Source organism: Nicotiana tomentosiformis, chromosome 2, assembly GCF_000390325.3.
Source record: "Nicotiana tomentosiformis chromosome 2, ASM39032v3, whole genome shotgun sequence".
Taxonomy (NCBI): Eukaryota; Viridiplantae; Streptophyta; class Magnoliopsida; order Solanales; family Solanaceae; genus Nicotiana; species Nicotiana tomentosiformis.
Window position 1 is genome coordinate 177682733 of NC_090813.1, and position 20034 is coordinate 177702766.

Genomic DNA, 20034 nt, shown 5'->3' on the forward strand with positions numbered 1-20034 from the left:
CTATAAACACATGGTTTTTCCACGGCGAAATCAGTGGAAAACTGGTAGGAAAATCGAGTTTTCACACCGCACTCCCACTGAAATGGATCACCAGGAAACGCTTAGTCTGAAATATTTTCCCAGAGAAGAGGTGAAAAATTTCCCACGATTTTCCCAGAGAATATTTAATAGAAAAAATAATGAAGTTTCCCACCAACAATCAGTGAGAAATTTTATTAGTAATTTTTATTAATTTTAATACATTAGCCAGGAAAGTGATGGAAAAAATGCATGGGGATCTGAAAATAAAGTATGAACTTGCCCATTGACAACCGTGGAAAATATGCAAATTCTGAAAAATAAAGTATGAACTTTTCCACCGATATCCGTGTGAAACATGTAAATTCTGAAAATAAAAGTATGAACTTTTCCATCGATATCAGTGGGATAAATGCAAATTCTGAAAAATAAATAATGAACTTTCCCACCGATATCAGTGGGAAATATGCAAGTTCTGTAACTAAAGTGACGAACCTTCCCACGGATTCAGTGGGAATGCCGTGGGAAATCTGGAAATTATTTCTGTGCACAACGCTGCTTTTTATACTACACCACCTGCCAAACTAAAAATACAACCACCAACAACCAAAATACAATTAAACATTCACACAAAATTCAGCATCTTCCGATCCATTTCATTAATTAACAACTAACCAAAACTGAAAATACTAGAAACCAATAATGCAACTAAACATTCAAATAAGAAATTCAGCATTCAATCTTATCCAATTGATACATAATATCCAACATCATAGTCCACCCAAAATCAGATTAACAAAAGAAACTACTCCTTAGTCTTGTTAGAGCGCGATGGAGAACGTGGTAGAGAAAATGCACCAGATGCTAAGAGGGAATTTAGCTGGGCCTTGAGGATTTCAACGTCACCAGTGACACGTATAAATGCAGCACCCTTACGCCTCATTTCTTCTTCCCTCCGCGTATCTTCTTCCTCCCTTCGCTTTGCCTTCTCCTCCCGCGCAGCCCTTTCATGTGCATACAACTCAGTGATCTCTTCTATTCTTCTATTCAATAGTTCAAACTCATCCTGATTAATCGAGGACCTTGAGGAAGAAGAGCCACCAGATCCAATAGACCGACGACTAGAACTAAACTCTGATACAAGGCCGTAAACTCTTCCCTTAAGTACGCCACCAGCCGCCTTAATCCACAAGTCCATATAATTCTCCTGGGATGGTTGGATTAGCTTTCCTTGATCATCAGTTGGTTGGCTTTGAATGAACTCCTCCAAGGATTGTTTGAAAGTATTCTGCAAAAAAGTTACAACTATTAGATGAACAAATTTAATCAATGAAAAATATTAAAAAGTAACTTGAAATCTTACATAGGTTGTCTCGGCTCGTGGCTCGATCCAAGTTGTCTTTGTTTCATCCTTTAGCTTCTTCATATGTGTATACTCAAATACCTCATCTTGAGTAACTGCTCTTTTTAAAGACTTTTCCTGTTAAATACCATTTAATGCAGTAAGTTCATTTTGTTAAATTTCTATATTTTTTCACTAGGGACAAAATTTGTTTGTTTCAACAAATCATTAAATATTTACAAGTACAGTAGCTATTGCTAGAGAATTTCTTTTCTTGGTTGATGCATAAGAGATAAACAATACATGAAAAAAGCAAAATTAAAGTGTTATGTCCATGAAACTTCAAAAAGATCAGTTAACTGTTCTCAAATTAAAGTGCTATGTCTATGAAACTTCAAAATTATACTGAAAGTAATGTTTGACCTGCTTGAGTGTTTTGAGTTTTTTGTTATTAGTAATAGATGTTCACACTAATACGTACTCTGCTTGGATGGTTTTATGTGAAAAAGAAACTTCCTTAAACAGAAGAATATCAAAAATTTATACACAAACTTCATTTATTCCTCATCTCATATAATACAAACAAGAATACAAAGCATTACAAATGTATTAACTTACAAAGAGGAGAGGACACAATTCCTCAAAAAGAAAAGACACAAAAACGAATATCGTAAAAACATTTACTACATTTTGTTTATTGATACAATATGGACAGGACCATATAGCATAGTCTGAGGAAAACAATAAGTGGCAGAGGATTTTAATAAATTAAGGGCATTTGCGTCTGTTGCCGTGAGTAGTCATATTTGCATAACAAGGGCAAGTTTCAGTGTTGCGAAGTGCCAGGAGGAACACAGTTGCATCTAGCACAACAAGTTCCACATGCTCTCTTACACAATATTGGCCTATTAGTGTTTGTTTCATAGATTTACTTATAGTAATCTTGGCCAAGATAAGATTCTTGTTTCATTTTAGATGACCAACTACCAATTAGTGTTTGTTTCATAGATTTACTTATAGTAATTACCTTATAAGTAACTTAATTGTATAAACACAGGACTTGACTAGTATAATAAACATACCAATCTTCTTCGATGAGCCCCCATACTTATTGAACCTCCCGTGTGCAAGGAGCCACCTTTGTCGGACAAACGGGTCGCCTTTGCCAATTCACTTTTCTTTTTAAATTCTGTAGAGGCCCAATACTCAGTTAGTTTAGTCCATATATCCTCAGTAATCCAACCTGGCATCTCTTTCATATCTCGAGCTTCTCGAAGCATATCAGTCAACCTATCAGCACATATCTTAAAAAAGATGCCTCGTACCTCTACCTCACGTTCAACTAGCCAAGCACACTTCATCTGCAAATAATTAATTTGTTAGATTGGTTAAATATGAGTTGAAAAATAAAATAATTTATTTTACCCTAAATTCATCAAATATCCTGTCCCTAATATTCCATGGAACATCTTACCAGAATCTCCAAGGTCCATGATAAAATGAACATATTGATTCAACCACAGCTTTTGTAGCTTGAGTACAAAGATGAAACCTGCATTAAATTAGACATGTTAGAAACCAGATTTATAATTAATTAGAAAATAAACAAATAATACTTACCTAACTCCATCGGGAATGATAATCAACCTCCCGAGATCATCTAACCTTCCAACATTTGGAGGATCCTGAGCATGTATAGGAGGCTGTATAACTGAATCACTATCAATTCATGGGGACGTCGGAGGGCTATCTACTCCAATACGCATCCTAGAAATACTAGGAGATAAAGATGGAGTAGATTCAGATGAAGGCATGAAAGAGTGCTTTGCACGCCGACTAGAAGATGTGAGCATGCTAGGGGAAAAATAAGAGGTATGCCGGGGGAAGATGATGAAGGAATAACGGGAGACGATGACGATTGAATGCCATGGGGTGGAATGACTGGAGTAGATGATGGGGGTATGGCAGGTCTAGGTGTAGGCATAGATGGGCAAGAAGGTCTAGATGAAAACATCCCATTTATGTCTTGGGAAGACATATGATAATAGTAAGGGGCAGAGGACGGAGCAGTATATCCTAGGTGTGGTATAGAGTATAAGGGAGGTGGAACTGAAGACGGGCATGTAGGTGGAGGCATATGCAGACCAGAAGGTGCAGGTGGTGGAGAGGTAGGGAGACGACCTAAGTTACGTAAACCTTGTTTCTTCTTCTTTGATTTTTCTCCAGCAGCCATTTGAATAATACAAGCATAAGAAAAAAATAGTATGTTAATTTTCTTAGTAACAAATTTAAAAGCATAATTATTACATAAGTTTAAAAAAACAAACATGTCAATTATCATCATTGCTTGTTTCATTTTCATCATCCATTCCATTGCCATCTCTTGTTACATTTTCATCATCAGTTTCATCCTCCTCGCTTCTTTTATTTTCATCAGAAAATTCTTCCTCCTCAATGAATTCATTTTCATCACCTGAATCTTCCTCCGCATTGGCCATAGATGTCCCAATTCCATAATTTTGTTCAACTGGCAGATCAATTTCTTCGTATATGCCTTCACTATGTAGCTCATATTCTAATTCATTATCCACAATTTGTTGAACACTTGATATATCATTTTGGCACGCTACAACATGTGAATCCTCAACTTCCACTCTTCCAACTGGCTTAGTTTTAATAACTGCCCACCATTCATTCTTATTTTTACACGTCGACGGATAAGGAGCATAATACACTTGCTTCATATTTTGTGCTATAACAAATGGATCATAGCTTTCGTACTCCTTCGCGTGCTTAACTTCTACTATTTTGTATTGTGCGTGTACCTTTGTATCTCTATTTGGTGTGGGATCAAACCACTTGCATTGAAAAAGTACCAACCTTTTCTTTGGCCAACCAACATACTCTATTTCTAAAATCTCCTGGAGCACAGCATAATAATCAATATCCCCACCTTGATCACCATCACCACTTTTCACCCATACCCCGCTATTAATGGTTTTCTTATTCTTAGACCATTCTTCCGTATGAAACTTGTATCCATTGATAAAATACGTAGACATGGTTTTGACTTGTAGGGTAGGTCCCCAAACTATATCACGCAAAAAAGGATCATATATACCATTATTTAGATTATGAACCTATATAGAGTTGAAGAAAATTGAGAAGTTAGAAAAACATATAGTGTATAAATAATGAAAATTTTGTTACATATTAATTAACACTTACGTAATCTCTAAACCACTCTGAAAACCTAGGATAAACATCAGCATGGCCGAACTGACTCGCAAAATAACTGTCAGACATTTTACAATGTTTATTAGTTAAAAGAAGAACAGATTATGTACATAGGTCAATAGTATAATTTCAAACCTACTTGTAAAATTGTTGAACTTCGGGGCAATTCAGTAATACATGTGTTGTAGCCGATTTTTTTCCTTATCAGTCCAACTTCTTTTTTAATGACTTCTCGGACCTCTACCCAATTGATTGAATATGGATATAGGGGGTGCCAAAGGATCATTATCGCCTTCATCATGCCGATTCAGCCTATTTCTCAAACATGGAACATGATTCTCAAAATAATACGAAAAAAAATGAGAGGTTTCTCTAACTAGATACGCTTCACATATTGATCCCTCAATCCTGACCTTTTGTTTCACGGTCCGTTTATATTTTCCAATAATCCTGCATTGCACACTTTTAGATAGGAATTCTTTTTACCAAAATACATAAAGAGAAAATAATTAATGGTCATTACCTCTCGAAGGGATACATTCATCTACATTGAATCGGTCCTCTAAGTCGTGCCTCTTGTGCAAGGTGAATTGGGAGATGTTACATTATATTGAAGAAAGCACATGGAAAAAAATTTCCTAGTTTATTTATGATTAAAGGAATATTACTTTCCATGAAAATTAGGTTTTCATCCCTTAATGTGTTAGAACATAAGTCCTTAAAAAATAAGCTTATCTCTGTGATGAGTTTTCATATTCTCTCAGACAATGAACTAAATGCAATAGGAATTAATGATTCCAAGAAAATGTGACAATCGTGGCTTTTCATATACATCAACTTTCCTTATTTCATGTCAACACACCTGGATAAGTTTGACGCATACCCATCGGGCATCTTCAAATTCCTAACCCAGTCACAGATCTTTCGTTTATCATCCAAAGTGTATGTATAACTAGCCTTAGGCTTCACCATCTTGTTATTTACTTCCTTTAGTTCTAATTCTCTTTGCCTGCAGTATTCTTGTAAATCCATCCTGGCCTTCAAGTTATCTTTTGTCTTGTTCTTGTCATCCATAACAATATAAAATAAATTATCAAAAAAAATTCTTCTCAATATGCATGATATCCAAATTATGTCTAAGAAGATTATACTTCCAATAAGGTAACTCCCAAAATATGCTTTGTTTAATCTAATTATGATCAACACCATAACCAGGTATTCTAGTTGGTGGAGACTCCGTTACCTTAGCTAGATCTTTAACCCTTTCCCAAATTTCCTCACCTGACAAGGTTGGTGGTGGCTCATCATAATCTATTTGATTCTTCATAAACGCACTAGTATTTTTTCTGAACTCATGATCCATTGGCAAGAACTGCCGGTGACAGTCAAACCATGTGTTTTTACCTCCACGTCTCAAAGTCAATACTTTTGTATCTTCCATATAGTAGGGGCAGACTAACTTTCCAGCAGTCGACCACCCAGACAACATTCCATACGCAGGAAAATCATTAATAGTCCACATCAAAGAAGCACGTAATCTAAAGTTTTGCTTAGTTGATATGTCGTATGTTTCAACACCTTCATGCCACAATAATTTTAGATCATCAATCAACGGCTGCAAATATACATCAATTGAACCTTTTAGATTACTTGGACCCGGAACTATACAAGTTAGGAACAAATATGGACTTGTCATATACATTTTAGGTGGAAGATTATATGGCGTAACAAAGACTGGCTAACATGAATATGGTGCAGCAGAGACAGAAAATGGAGTGAATCCATCTGCACACAAACCCAACCTAACGTTTCTTGGTTCATTAGCGAAGTCTGGAAACATCTTATCAAAATGCTTTCACGCTTCTCCATCCGAAGGATGACACAAAATACCAGGCAGCCTTTTATTTTCATGGTACCATCTCATATGAGGAGCAGAACTCATTGATGCATACATGCTCTTTAATCTAGGTATAATTGGTAAGTAATGCATCTTTTTAAATGCAACTTTCTTACCTTTGGCATTTGTGACTTCCTTAAAACGAGACAGTCTACAAAATTTGCACGCTTCTAAAGCCGCATCATCTTTATAATATAACATACAACTATTTTTACAACAATCAATTTTTGTTGAGGAAAGTCCTAACTTGAAAACCAATTTCTTTGCATTATAGTAATCATTGCGTAAGTTAATGTTCGGACTAACTTCACTCATGAGCCCAATTATAGCATTCATGCCCGCTTAAGAAATATTCCAATCTGATTTAATAGTTAGTAATCTAACTGTAACAGATAACTCAGAGTGCTTTGAGCCTTCATAGAGTGGACGACTAGCCGACTCTAATGATTCATAGAAGCGCTTTGCCTCATTATTGGGAGGCTCAACAATATTTTGTTGGGATTGAACCCCTGGGTAAAAACCAAAAGCATCTGACACTATTTCATGTAATCGAGAATTTTCAACATTATTCTCCATTTGTGTACTTCTCTCACCACTAACTAGATTTTGAAAATGAACATCACCAACACTACAATAGTTCTCTCCATGAACAGTCCACACATAATAATTTTTCCTAAATCCCTTGCTTTAAAGATGAACTTTAACATTTTCTGGTTGTAACAACTTTGTACACTTGCATTTCATACAAGGACACCTAATTGTTCCTTCGTTACGAAATTCAGGAAGTATTTTTGCATGAGCAATAAATCCTTTAACACCTTCAATAAATTCTTCCTTGAATCCACAACGATTAGGATGATTCCAATCGTACATCCATCTACGATGTTCACGTTCCATCTAGTACACAAATACACACAAACAAAAGAATAGACTTAGAACAATTTATTTTTTTCAAGTTAGTTTACAATTAATCTTGAATAGTATACCTTAAAAAACTCACTTAGTTTACAATTAATTATGAATAGTATATCTTAATGAACTCACTTTTATTCATCTTTTTATAAGTCAAGAAAAGGCTATAGTTCTAGATCAAATTACTATGAATGAAAAGTACTTTTTCATAGAAATGCTCCTATTAAGTTCTTGGAATCAGTTTAAAAAGTCAAACCAAGATTCTAACACATTGGTTATCATCCATAAATAAATTTAAACTTGGAGGATAGATATAATATTCACAATAAAGGATTTTTTATCAAGGTAAAAGCAATATAAATTCATATAGTTGTTCTAGCAATTTAACAGCTTAACTTACATTTAACAGCTGAAACCAACTTAGAGATTAGCAAATGAAGTTACCTCAAGACTTATAACCTGATTATGTCTTCTTTCACACTTTTGTATCTTCACTTTCTAGTCACTTAAAAAAAATGAAAACTTGTAAGCATATATTCCATGAAAACTGTTTGGAGAAATGGCTATTAATGCACAAGGATAGAAAAGCAACGTTTCCACTATCATAGGAAATAGTGGAAGAGTATCGAAAACTAGAAGATGAAGGAAAAAGAGATTATAGCTTTGAGAAAGAGTGTGCTCTTCTCTTGCAATCTAGCTTGAATAGAGGGTATTGCCATTCTAGGTTTTCCCTTCCGTTGTAGCTTTTCCAATTGATGATGCTTAAATAACAGAGTATTTTGTGTCATCAAAACTAAATAGGTCAAACACAGTCAAGATTGAGAGGTAACGCCAGGAATTTTTGTTGATTTACTTAAACAGAAGAGAATAATAAAATGAAGCTAGTGTTTAAAACTATTACACGTAATGCAAAATTTTCAATACATCAAGATTAACAAAAACTATGGAGTTGTAACCTAAAATCAATAGAAATCTACTAAAATATCAATACCGCGTGACACTTCTGCAAATTAAAGTTCACTACATTGGTCCTTAATATCTTGTTTAACCAAACCCCGTAGTTCTAATTAAATGACGGGAAAATAAAGAGAACTAAATTCAAGAACCTGCAAACGTCTTGAAACCTAAAAACTTAAATTTGCCAGACAAAAAGCCATGAAATTGGACGGAACTAACACCATAACCAGCACATAAATATTGTCACACCCCAACTACACACACAAAAGATAGATTTAGGAGATTTGGAATGTTATCTTCAATCTGCTTTAGTATGCATTCAAGCCATACCAACTTCTGTTAAACTCTCCTGTATCGGTTTAGAAATCGGTGGAAAATTCTTCGCATTGTGATAATGGATTTGGCATTTTTGGTTTTGCAGTTTTGACTAAGAACTATAGATTACAATTATATAGTCTAATAGTTGTGGGTTCTAGTATCTAGATTGGTAATGCCTAGATGTTTTAAGACTTTAAACTTTGGATCACAATTATTATCTCAGTATATTCATTGTTTCACAAGTTGAGATCATATAGTTCGTCATTTCCTCTTTACTAGTAGGACAGAAAATAAAGACAGTAAAAATCCGCTAAATTTGACAAAATTCAAGAATCACTCAAGCAAAATGCATTATCAGCAGGGGAAAATGTACAGGACACGATCATGTAAACACAACCCCAAATGACAGGACAAAAGACTGAACCTTCACAGATACAGCAACAAAATATAGACAGACAATTAAATACATCTAAAACTACATCTCTTATTGACCACTACAACTAGATTTTCAACTTAAATTGAGTATTCTCTACTTTAATCAACTTCCTCGAACTTGGGACCTGCACCGCTAGCACCAGCAGAAGGACCAACTTAAACTGGAACCCTAGATTTTTAGGCATTTAGGGTAAAATCAGAAAAGGGAGAAAGAAAGGGGGAGGAAGCGAGATATATATATATATATATATATATATATATATATATAGAGAGAGAGAGAGAGAGAGAGAGATAGATAGATAGATAGATAGATAGATAGATAGATAGATAGAGAGTCCTTACCGAAAGCTCACTGATTTCTGAAAATGGGGGAAAGGTCTAGTCTACGAAGAGAATGAGAGAGAAAGAGAAGAATGAGAGTGAAAAAGAGAAGAAAAATAAGGGGTATACCTAATGTAATAGGAACTACTTTCCCACTGATTCACTAGGTAAATTTGTGGGAATTGTCTTATATAAATTCAATTGTTTTGGTGAAAATCTTTTTAAGATCGCGGGTTTTTGGACCAAATATAAGAATTCAAAATTTTGAGCTTCCCATTGCATCAGTGGTAATATTAAAATAATTTTTTATATTTTTAAAAAGTCTGTGGGAACATTTTTAAAAAAAGGTAAAAGAAAACTTTTTCATTTTCCACTGAATGTTTTTACATTTCCGTGGTAAATGCCACTGATAATATATCTGTGGGAAATTTCCCTGGAAAATTTGCATTTTTCTAGTAGTGCGATCTCTGTTATACGGCTGATACAGATCCCTTTTTAGCCTTGATTCATGATCGATATCTCTCTTGACTCTGTCAAGGGTTCTGACGAGATAGACAGACCCCGAAGGGGCCCCGAGTTGATCATCTTGGACTCTGATTTTTGATTGATACCGGTTATGCATGTCAGCCCATGTAACAACCAGGTATTCTATTAAGTTCTGCTTCAGCTGCTGTGAAGCCACCGAGCTTCGAATATTAGATCCCTGAGTGAAAGCTTGAACAGTCCAATCATTGGCGACTGGCGAAAGATCCATTCGTTCCATTTGAAACCAGGACACGAACTCTCTGAGCATCTCTTATCCTTCTGTTTGACTTTGAAAAGGTCTGATTTCCTAGTCTCAACCTTGATGGCACCTATGTGTGCTTTTACGAAAGAATCTGCAAGTATAGCAAATGAATCAATAGAATTAAGAGGTAAATTGTGATACCATATCATAGCTCCCTTTGACAGGGTCTTCCCAAATTCTTTCAACAGAACAGACTCGATCTCATCGTCCTCCAGATCGTTCCCTTTGATAGTACATTTATAAGAGGCTACATGCTCGTTTGGGTCGGTCGTTCTGTTATACTTGGGTATTTCAGGCATACGGAACTTCTTGGGGATCGGCTTCGGAGTCGCGCTCGGTGGAAAAGGTTTTTGCACGAACTTCCTGGAATCCAGGCCCTTCAATATCGGAGGTGCTCCTGGGATTTGGTCTACCCTGGAATTGTAAGTTTCTACCTTTTTGTCGCTAGCCTCGATCTTCTTCTTCCTCGATTCTATCTGTTTTATCAGCTCCTCGAGCATTTTTATGATCTCGGGGTTAGCCCCCGATTCGTGTTCGTTCGACCTTTCTATGACCGGTTCATCCCCGCGGGTGACTTCCCGGGGATGATCGGGCGCAACCCTACTCGTTGCACGGCTTTGGTTCTGTAACTGAGCTATCGCCGCTTGTTGAGCCTGCAACATTTCGAAGATCACTCGTAGACTGTTCCCGTCTCCTTCAATGTTCTGCGTATTTTGAGTTGTCGATCGGGCTCCACCACGAATACTATTTTGGAGTCGGTAGGCAAGTTTGCATCGATAGCCACATGTGAATTAGCGTCAATCGGATCCGCTATTGGAATTCCAGCGGGATCCGCAGGTGGTATCTCGTTATTGGGCGCTATGTTGTTATTTTCACCTTGGTGACGAGACTTGCAGAGGTGCTGATTGAGAATTTGACATTTTTGTATTTTAGCGTGGAATCAAAGACACTTCAAAGAGCAAGTATAAAGCAGTGTGTGTTATGTAGATTTGTATCAAATAACTACTATTATCCTTAGCCCCACGGTGGGCGCCAAACTGTTTACCCTCAAAATCGGATAACAATTGAATTTATACACGATTTTAAGGATACGTGATCTAACTTGATACAAAAATGAGAAATCAGATTCAAATTGAAATAAATGATAAAAAAGTAAATGCAAACCACGCAGGTTGAACAATCTTGGCCTTGAAGGTTGGTCACCCTCGAGTCAAAGATGCTACAATCGGTGCCAAAATAGAGTAATAAGATAATAATGACTAGAAATAACAGTTTACTACTTTGGGATACGTGTCACAATGTCCTTTACAAATAATCAGACTTTCTTTATATAGTAGAGGAGTCCTACTTTAGGTACAAATCTATATAAGGTAAAAAATCTCATAATTTGCTAATTAATCGGTTTTATTGATACTTGCTGAGATTTTTGCCGTGATATCCGACCGGTTATGGATATTTCGGTCTTCCGTTATTTTGGTTTGATAATGTGTTCTTGAGCTAATTCGGAGTCGTGGTCAGTTCCGGGGTTTCGGACTCGATAATCTTGAAGACGCATGTTCTAACCTCGTGCCTAGGTTCGATGGAACCCCAGGGTCAATCTTCAATCCATTATGTTTCCACTACTAGAAATTCGGCAAAAACCGACCAAGTCGACCGACCAACTTTGGTCGGTCAAAAAACCGACCAAAGTTGGTCGGTTTTTCAAAAAATTTTAATTTTTTTTTTTTACGAAACCGACCAACTTTGGTCGGTTTTCTTTGACGCAAAAATGCGGGAAACTATTTTTGAGTCCCGCAAAATTTATGTTTCAAGAAACCGACCAACTTTGGTCGATTTTTTAATTAAAATAAATAAAAATTAATATTAAAAAAACCGACCAAAATTGGTCAGTTAATTCGGCAGGTCATTTAAAAAAACTGACCAACTTTGATCGGTAATTTTATTTTTTAATAAAACCGACCAACTTTGGCCGGTTATTTTCGTACGAAAATACAATTAAAGAGTATAAATCAAATAAAAGACAGTCTTAAAACAAAATGTACCAATGGTCTAGTGGTAGAATAGTATCCTGCCACAGTACAGACCCCGGTTCGATTCCCAGATGGTGAATCTTTTTATTACATAACTAAAATACCGACCAACTTTGGTCGAAAAAAACTGACCAACTTTGGTCGGTTTTTTTTGCAATATTTTTTTTTATTAATTTAATTGACCGACCAAAGTTAGTCGGTAATTTCCGACCAACTTTGGTCGGTATTCCTTTCCGACCACAAAAATACCGTCCACACGTAAATGGTCGCGTTTTGGTCGGTTTTTGGCCATTACCGACCAACGTTGGTCGGTTTTTTTAGTCGATTTTTACCGAATTTCTAGTAGTGTTCATCCCCGATCTGTCATGCAATAGATAAGCTCAGTTTCTACCGTATATAAAAATTAACTCTTAAAACTTAAAATTTGTATAGAAATAAACAACTAATCTTAAAAGTATTTTTTAACTAAAAGTTATTTCTTAAATAAATTTTATAATTAAGTCAAGCTCTACAACAATTCCTTCAACAAAAGCTCTCTACAAACTACAAATCATCTCGACTCCCCTTTCCTTTGGTTTTATGCTTAGTTTAATTAGTAAAATTTCTAATGTTATTTTTTTGTTATTTAAGTTTTGATTTATAAGATTATAGTTCTAGTAAAAATATTTTTATTGTTTAGCTAAATGTTGCGTAGTTTGGTTTAAAATATTGGTACACCATTCATCCATAAAAAAAAATATTGACTTGCTTAAAGTTTGAGCTCCCTTGATGGAATTCCTGGTTACGCCATTGTTTAGAATATATTAACATTAAGAGAGAACTACAAAAACAAGCGACAGATAGACGGGTCAATTGATTTTTTGGCCTTTTACAAACTTGTTTTTAGTTTTATGACCCTACTTCTTTTTTTACACATGAGAGATTTACTTTTACACATAAGAGATCTTTCATTTACACATAAGAGATCTAAAAAAGATATTTTCTTAAATTCAACATTGTAAAAGGCCAAGAAAGCCTAAAACCTCCAGATAGACACTACTTACCTATAATTAGCCATTAAGTTATACGACCAAAAATAGCAACAAAAAAAAAAATAACCAATGATATATAACATTCAATAAACCTAGGCAAAAAGAATTTGTTTTAATATTTATGGTTGGAATTCGTTAAAAACACATAGATGAAGCAATATACAAATTTAGAAGGATTGAAGGTTATTTGGTTTTTATTTAGTCAAAATTCGTTATTAATGATATATAACATTCAAAAAATCTAGGAATTTTATTTTTCAATGAGTATATATTTTCCTAAACCCAAATAAGTATTTTTATTCATCTTCAACAAATGAGTATTAAAGTTTTGAGGGACTGAAACTATGTCCAGAAATCCCTGTTACTACTTGAAGGAAAGAGGAAGCTATCCTTATACGACTGAGAGATAAAGGTAATGCTATTGGTAATTATATACACAGGTCATGTAACCAAAATGTACGAGGAAACCAAGCTATACAAAAACTAAAATTCCTCCAAAAAAAGGCTTTACACCTATACAAAAATATCATGATCTAAGTTGGCTGAAAGGTGATCTCTGTTTTCTTCCTTTTGGATGTCCTTATGGATGTCATATTTCGTCTATCCATAGTCATTATATCCTTAACTCAAGATGGAAGTTCATCAAAAGTATGAATTTGTTTTGACTGTTGACAATCATGGCTTAGGCTAGTAAGTCTATCAACAGTTTGGTTGGGTTCGCTGAACACATGTTCGGAAATTAGTTTGCTCCTTATATTTCTGTAGCTCTCCAGCTTCTTTCATGAACCTCCGTGGAGTAATGTTGCTTCTATTGACTCAATCTGGTTCTTATTAAGTAGTTTGTTAGATCATCAAAATACACAAAGGCACGTAACTTAACAATTTTTTCCTTTTTGATGATGACAAACTTATAATTGAGGTTCCCCTGAGAGCCAGATTTTTCTACAAGAAGACTTTATTCCCCCTGAGAACCTGAAGACTTGTTCCCCCTTCTCAATTTTCCTCCCCCTTTTGGCATCATAAAAAGATCAGACACAAGTAAACACAAAATGAAGTTTAGCAAAGTTAACTCAGGCCATATGTGTGCACAAAACATGGATAAAAACAGAGCGTAAGAGTATAACAAGCGTAGTAAAAGATGAGATGCTCAATAATTTTAGGAGAAAAAAGCAGAGATGGTAGCATCTTTGTTACAAAAAAGTCCATACAAAAAAAAATTAAAGTACCAGTCATAGAAACCACAAAAAAAGGGCTAAGGTAGGACAAACATCATTCAACTAGACACTAGAAAGGGAACTGTTTAAGGGGCACTAGAATGGGGAGGCAAGGCTTCTGAGAAGAAAGTCCATTTGAGCATTTGCAGACACTTGTTCATTAATCAGCCAATCTTTCAAGTCCTCGACCTGTTTCCTGAGATCTATATTTTCTTTGGTCAGGCGAGAAACCTCTATGCCTTGTGCACTGCTCGAACTAGGTGCCTCCTTGGCCTCACTAAGATGCCCTTCAAGAATGGCATTCGTGCCTTCAACCTCCTTGGATGAGTTTCTAGGTGGTTTCGGATCATATCAGAGAAATTTGAGTTTGCTGGTTTCTGGTGAGGTACTGTTCATTCGCAATTGTGAACCATTTATCGCAATTGCGAAAATATTATTCATTCGCAATTACGAAAACACTGTTCATTCGCAATTACGAACCATTTATCGCAACTGCGAAAACACTGTTCATGGGAGGTATTGTTCATTCGTAAATGCGAAGTTATGTCCGCAAATGCAAACCTGGACAGAATGTTTAAGATCTGAAAATGGGACTTCGTCCCATTTTCCATTTTCGACGAATTGGAGCTCTGGAAGAGGCGATGTTTAGGATATTTTCAAGGGAAACAACGGGATAAGTGTTCTTAACTTAATTTTGGTTAAAATACCCTAATCTATTATTGTTTTTATTCCTAAATCAGTGAATTAGTTTGAAAATGATAGAAATTTTCATAGATTTTAATTGAGGATTTGGAGGTCGAGTTGATTCGGAATTTGGTAAAATTTGTATGGTTAGACGAGCGTTCATATTTCGTAACTTTCGTCGGGTTTCGAGATGTAGGCTCCTCTGTTGATTTGTGGGTGAAATTTCGGATTTTTATGGGAAAATTGTATTTTGTTTTATGGAATTTATTCCTATAATTTGCATTGATTGAATCGAATTAATTATGACTAGATTTGAGCCGATTGGAGTCGAAAAATCGAGGAAAAGGCATTCTACTTGACTGATTGAGTGTGGTCTGAGGTAAGTGACTTGTCTAACCTTATGTGGAGGAAATTTCCCCTAGGATTGGTATTGATGTGATAATTGTAATGGGTTGAAAGCCGCGTACCAGAGGTGAAGAGTGTGTACTCGGGCTAAATGTGAAAGATTATATTTTTAAATTGTGTAGATCGTTGTTGCATATTAATTAAATTATTTTATCTTGTTATATTTTTCATCATTGATCTGATTTTTTTTATACTTTAAATTTGCTTGACCTTTTTCTGCTAATTGTTTTACCTGTTTAGTTGAAACTTGGTTTTGTTTATTCTGTGCATTATTTGAAGGTGGAAATTTTTTTAATTTAAATATTATTAATATGAAGTATTTTATATTTTAAATTTGGTACATAGGAAATGTATTAAAAATTTTGAATTTTTTTTTTCTGTGTTATTTATTCCCGAATATTTTGTGAGATTTTGTACTCATTGTGATTGAGCCGTGAGATCCCTGTTGTGGAAAATATTGTTGATGTTGTATATTTAGGCAAATTGAAATATTTGGGCACTTGAGGTGCAAATTGTGATATATTATGATATTGATATGCATGCGGTGGTATAAGGTCTGGGTGTTGAAACGCATGCATTGAGATAAGGGTGGCTTGATACGCGTGGCTAGTAGGGGAACTACTAGAAGTCATGCAATGTGATAAGGGTGGCTAAAACATGGGATGCTATTTCGGAAAAAATATTTTCTTTAAAATATATTGTGAAGGCTCCCGCGGTGATATAAGAAAATGAGATATTATGAATTTATTTATGATTTGGGACTACGAGGCGGTACCTCGGGAGTGCCCTTGTTGATATTTATTTATGGCCGTAGTTGCCTCTGATTATTGTTGTGATTTTCTTAAAGTTGAAAAATTCTATTTTTTTTCCGCGAGGTATTATTTTCCCTTATTCTGTGTAGTTAAATGGTGACATACTATTTACTTGATTCATTCCCATTGTCATTTTATTTTTATTATATTGTTATACATTTTACCATGTCTTTTATTATTCCAGTAGGGCCTGACCTGACCTCGTCACTACTCTACAGGGATTAGTCTTGGCACTTACTGGGTACCGCTGTGGTGTACTCATACTATGCTTTTGCACATCTTTTTGTGCAGATCTAAGTACATCTTACCAGCCCAAACATCAGTGAGCTACCTGTGTATGGAGACTTCGATGTATATCTGCCAGCGTCGGAGTCCCCTTCTACCCTTATTATGTTGTTTCCTTATTTTCTTTAGACTCTGACATATATAGAGACATTGAGGATAAATTCTTAGAATCTTGTGACTTATTTCTACTGGGTTTTGGGAGTTGTAATTATCTGAATTGCAGACTTATTTATTTCATATTTCTATTGTTATTCTGCATTGATAGGCTTACCTAGTCTTAGAGACTAGGTGTCATCACGACATCCTACGGAGGAAATTTGGGGTCGTGACACCGTATCTCTCAACAACCTAATGGAAATTTCTCCATAACAATGGAGTAATACGTCTCAAATAAGTTTAAGAACAAAAAAAAAGATCAATTCTATTGATTCGATACATACTATCATATTGCACTGATTGCAGGTTGTAGTATTGATGAATTCTTGAGTCTTCTTGCCTTGGTCGGTTCTCCAATCTCCCGTAGGTCAAAAGTGTCTTCAAAATCTTATTTATGGCATATTTATACCGTGTAAAAATAAGCCCGGAAGAAACTACCCTTTCCCAGCCAAACTTGTAAATCACTCTGACGATTTTGTACAGCCGCGTTGCACGCCGCGCTGCCCCATGCGGCACGCTAGTGAGGAAATCCAGAGAGCTTGAACCTTTTTAGTCAGACCACTTTTGCACTACCGCGTCGCACCCCATGCGGCATGGTGGTGGCTTTTTCTCAGAGTAAATTCATGTGTTCACTTTTTGCTATTCGAACTTGGTCCTCGACCCCCGAACGTGATCCCAACTTAATTTCTTGGGCTTCTACTCAGACTTCAAAGCTCCAACTTGTTCGATTTCACTCCAAATTACCTAAATAGCTCAGAATCATTTCTTATAAGGCATAAAATACGTAATAAGTATAATTCACTATCAATTAATCTCAAACACACATAAAATATTATAATTAGAGTGCAATACTATGGCAAAAATACAGGTTTCTAGCCTACCATCAATATCCCACACTTAGACTATTGCTCATCTTCGACCAATCAAACTGCACTTCACCTAGGGACGACATTTTCATTAAACAACTTGTTCACTTACTCTAACACAGAGGTCAAAGACTTTACCTTACCTTCACAAGTCATGTGCCCTCACACAAATAATAGAGAGTAGTTCCATATACAATAAAGTTCAAGAACAATTAGAAACTCAAAATAGAAAGAATTCACTCACTCTCAGAAATAAAATTCATGCGCCACAGAGAATGTACCATAAGCTTTCCCGTAGTGTAATACTCTAGTAATTGAGCTTATTCAGTCCAGGATCAAGTAGGACTTTATTTGGTTATAATGTAGGATGCGAGACAGGTAGGATATATTTGGATAATAGTGACTATACCTCCCTGAGCACTTTAATACATATAATCCACCAATTCAAGCCCCACACTTATGTAGAACCAAACACCAACCTTCACATCATATTAACATCAGGCTCTCAATTTGTTTAAGCACAAACAAAGCAAGATTTACCACTAGCAAGGAATAATTTTCTTTATAATATATACACACCAACTTTTTTTCTTTCTCTTTTTTTCCTAAGTTTTGAATGTCTTTTCTCTTGTTTATTTTTCAATTCCCTACAAATGGCTCCCACAAGCTTTTCAAACAGTGCACCTTTCTCCTTTTCTATAGATCCACTCCAAATCCCAACCATAACTCTTCTTAGATTTTAATAAGTTCATAAATATTTTAAGTGCTCAAGAGAGGTAAACGGTTCAAACAGATAGTCAGTTCAAACAAAGAGGTCATTGCAGTGTGGTTTCCAAAGAAATGGGATTTTAGGCTCAAAGAGGCTAACTAGGATACAAAATAATTAGGCGAGTCACAAACATATAATTGGCTCAATAAAGAAATGCCTATATCACTTCCTAGACTGAATAAGACTTTTATTTTGCGTTGCAAACACACGAGGCAAGTTCTAGACATCACTGACATGCACAGAATATCACAACAACCTCACACACATATTGACACTTAACTCACCCAGGATCGGATCTTTCCCGACTCTCTAGTCAAAGAAGTTAAGCAGAGCTACGATCAAGCAATTTAAGGCACTTATCTATGAGTCAAGAACTGAGCCTAGGCATCACGACTAAGGCACTCACTACTCTCAAGGCATATGCAGTCAAGGAAAATTGCTTCAAATTAGCACTGACTCAAGATTCTTTATTCCTAATAAACAAAAAACTAACTACACCCGGTTAAAGTAGAACCCTTAGAAAAGAACCGCGGCACAAAGAAAAACTAAGGGAGAATTACTACACTACCTAAGAAAGTAAAATAAAATAGAATAAAATAAAACAAAAGACATATTTTGGATTTTCAAATATTTTAATTTTTTTTTATTTTTTTCGTTCGACTTCAAATCCCTCAAGAAGCCAGTCGACGAAATACATCATCGGGAAGAGTCGAAACTAAACAATTAATTACTAACTATTACATACCGATAGAATTCAGAGTTATGATTACAGACCATATTGTCTAAGAAAGCAAGAAACAAATCAAACAAAACCAATTATCATCCTCAGATAATTTATCAAGGATTTAAACAACCTCCAACGATATTTTCTTCATTAGTAGTCATCCACATGCATTATTCAGAGTTTGTCGCGAAGACGGTATCAGCCCATCCCAGAAATCCTGGAGTTGCATCCACAAATCAATTCTATTATGCTGACACTTTCTGACTATCTCCTTGAATCTCTCCCAAGCTTCGAAAACCATTTCTGTCTCCTTCTGGCAGAAATTATGGATTTCTCTTCTGAACTTCACCATTTCTGCAGCTGAGAAGTACTTGTTAAGAAACTTCTTGGTCATATCTTCCAATGTCCTGATCGAACCTGTGGGTAAGATACGAAGCCATTGCTTCGCATCATCTTTTAATGAAAAGGGGAATGCCCTTAAGTAGACTGCATCCTTTGATACTCTATTGTATTGGAAGGTGTTCATGATTTCTTCAAAATCCATCAAGTGAGTATTAGGATCTTCGTTCACCTTTCCTCTGAAAATGTAGTTGTTTTGGATAGTTTGAAGCAAGCCTTGCTTCAATTCAATGTTGTTTGCTGCTATGGGTGGAGGTCTGACCCTTGACAGTCCTTGATTATAGACTGGACTAGCATAGTCACCCAATGATCTTCCAGGCCTTGATGTTGCATTCTCGAACTTGTCTTTAACCAAGGGTCGATTTAGATTGAATTTTTGGCCCCCATCATCGTTGACGGTCTCATCAGCAATTCTCCGTGCAGCTTCTAGTTGTG

General features: G+C 35.7%; 1 protein-coding gene, 1 long non-coding RNA gene and 1 other non-coding gene across 3 annotated transcripts; 1 reads left to right on the forward strand and 2 right to left on the reverse strand.

Moving 5' to 3' along the window:
* Positions 1-705: 705 nt before the first annotated feature.
* Positions 706-7928, reverse strand: LOC104096781 (uncharacterized). Its single transcript, XM_033656285.2, has 3 exons — positions 7851-7928; positions 1382-1498; positions 706-1306 (listed from the first exon to the last, which is right to left on the reverse strand). Exons 2-3 carry the CDS (start codon positions 1442-1444, stop codon positions 824-826), a joined length of 546 nt encoding a protein of 181 aa, XP_033512176.1. The 5' UTR covers positions 1445-1498; positions 7851-7928; the 3' UTR covers positions 706-823.
* Positions 2446-3115, reverse strand: LOC138905743 (uncharacterized). Its single transcript, XR_011413581.1, has 3 exons — positions 2981-3115; positions 2786-2912; positions 2446-2721 (listed from the first exon to the last, which is right to left on the reverse strand). It is a non-coding gene; the product is annotated as an uncharacterized lncRNA (long non-coding RNA).
* Positions 7929-19439: 11511 nt separating the features above from the next.
* On the forward strand, positions 19440-19546 carry LOC117276881 (small nucleolar RNA R71). The gene has a single exon (XR_004507140.1). It is a non-coding gene; the product is annotated as a small nucleolar RNA R71 (small nucleolar RNA).
* The last annotated feature ends 488 nt before the right edge of the window (positions 19547-20034 follow it).

What these genes read in the sequence shown, in the direction of transcription:
- LOC104096781 (XM_033656285.2), bottom strand. Translation starts at nt 1,444, where the DNA reads ATGAAGAAGCTAAAGGATGAAACAAAGACAACTTGGATCGAGCCACGA. An exon ending in CACGAGCCGAGACAACCTAT is followed by an intron (nt 1,307 to 1,381) that starts GTAAGATTTCAA and finishes ACTTTTTTGCAG; the next exon opens with AATACTTTCAAACAATCCTT.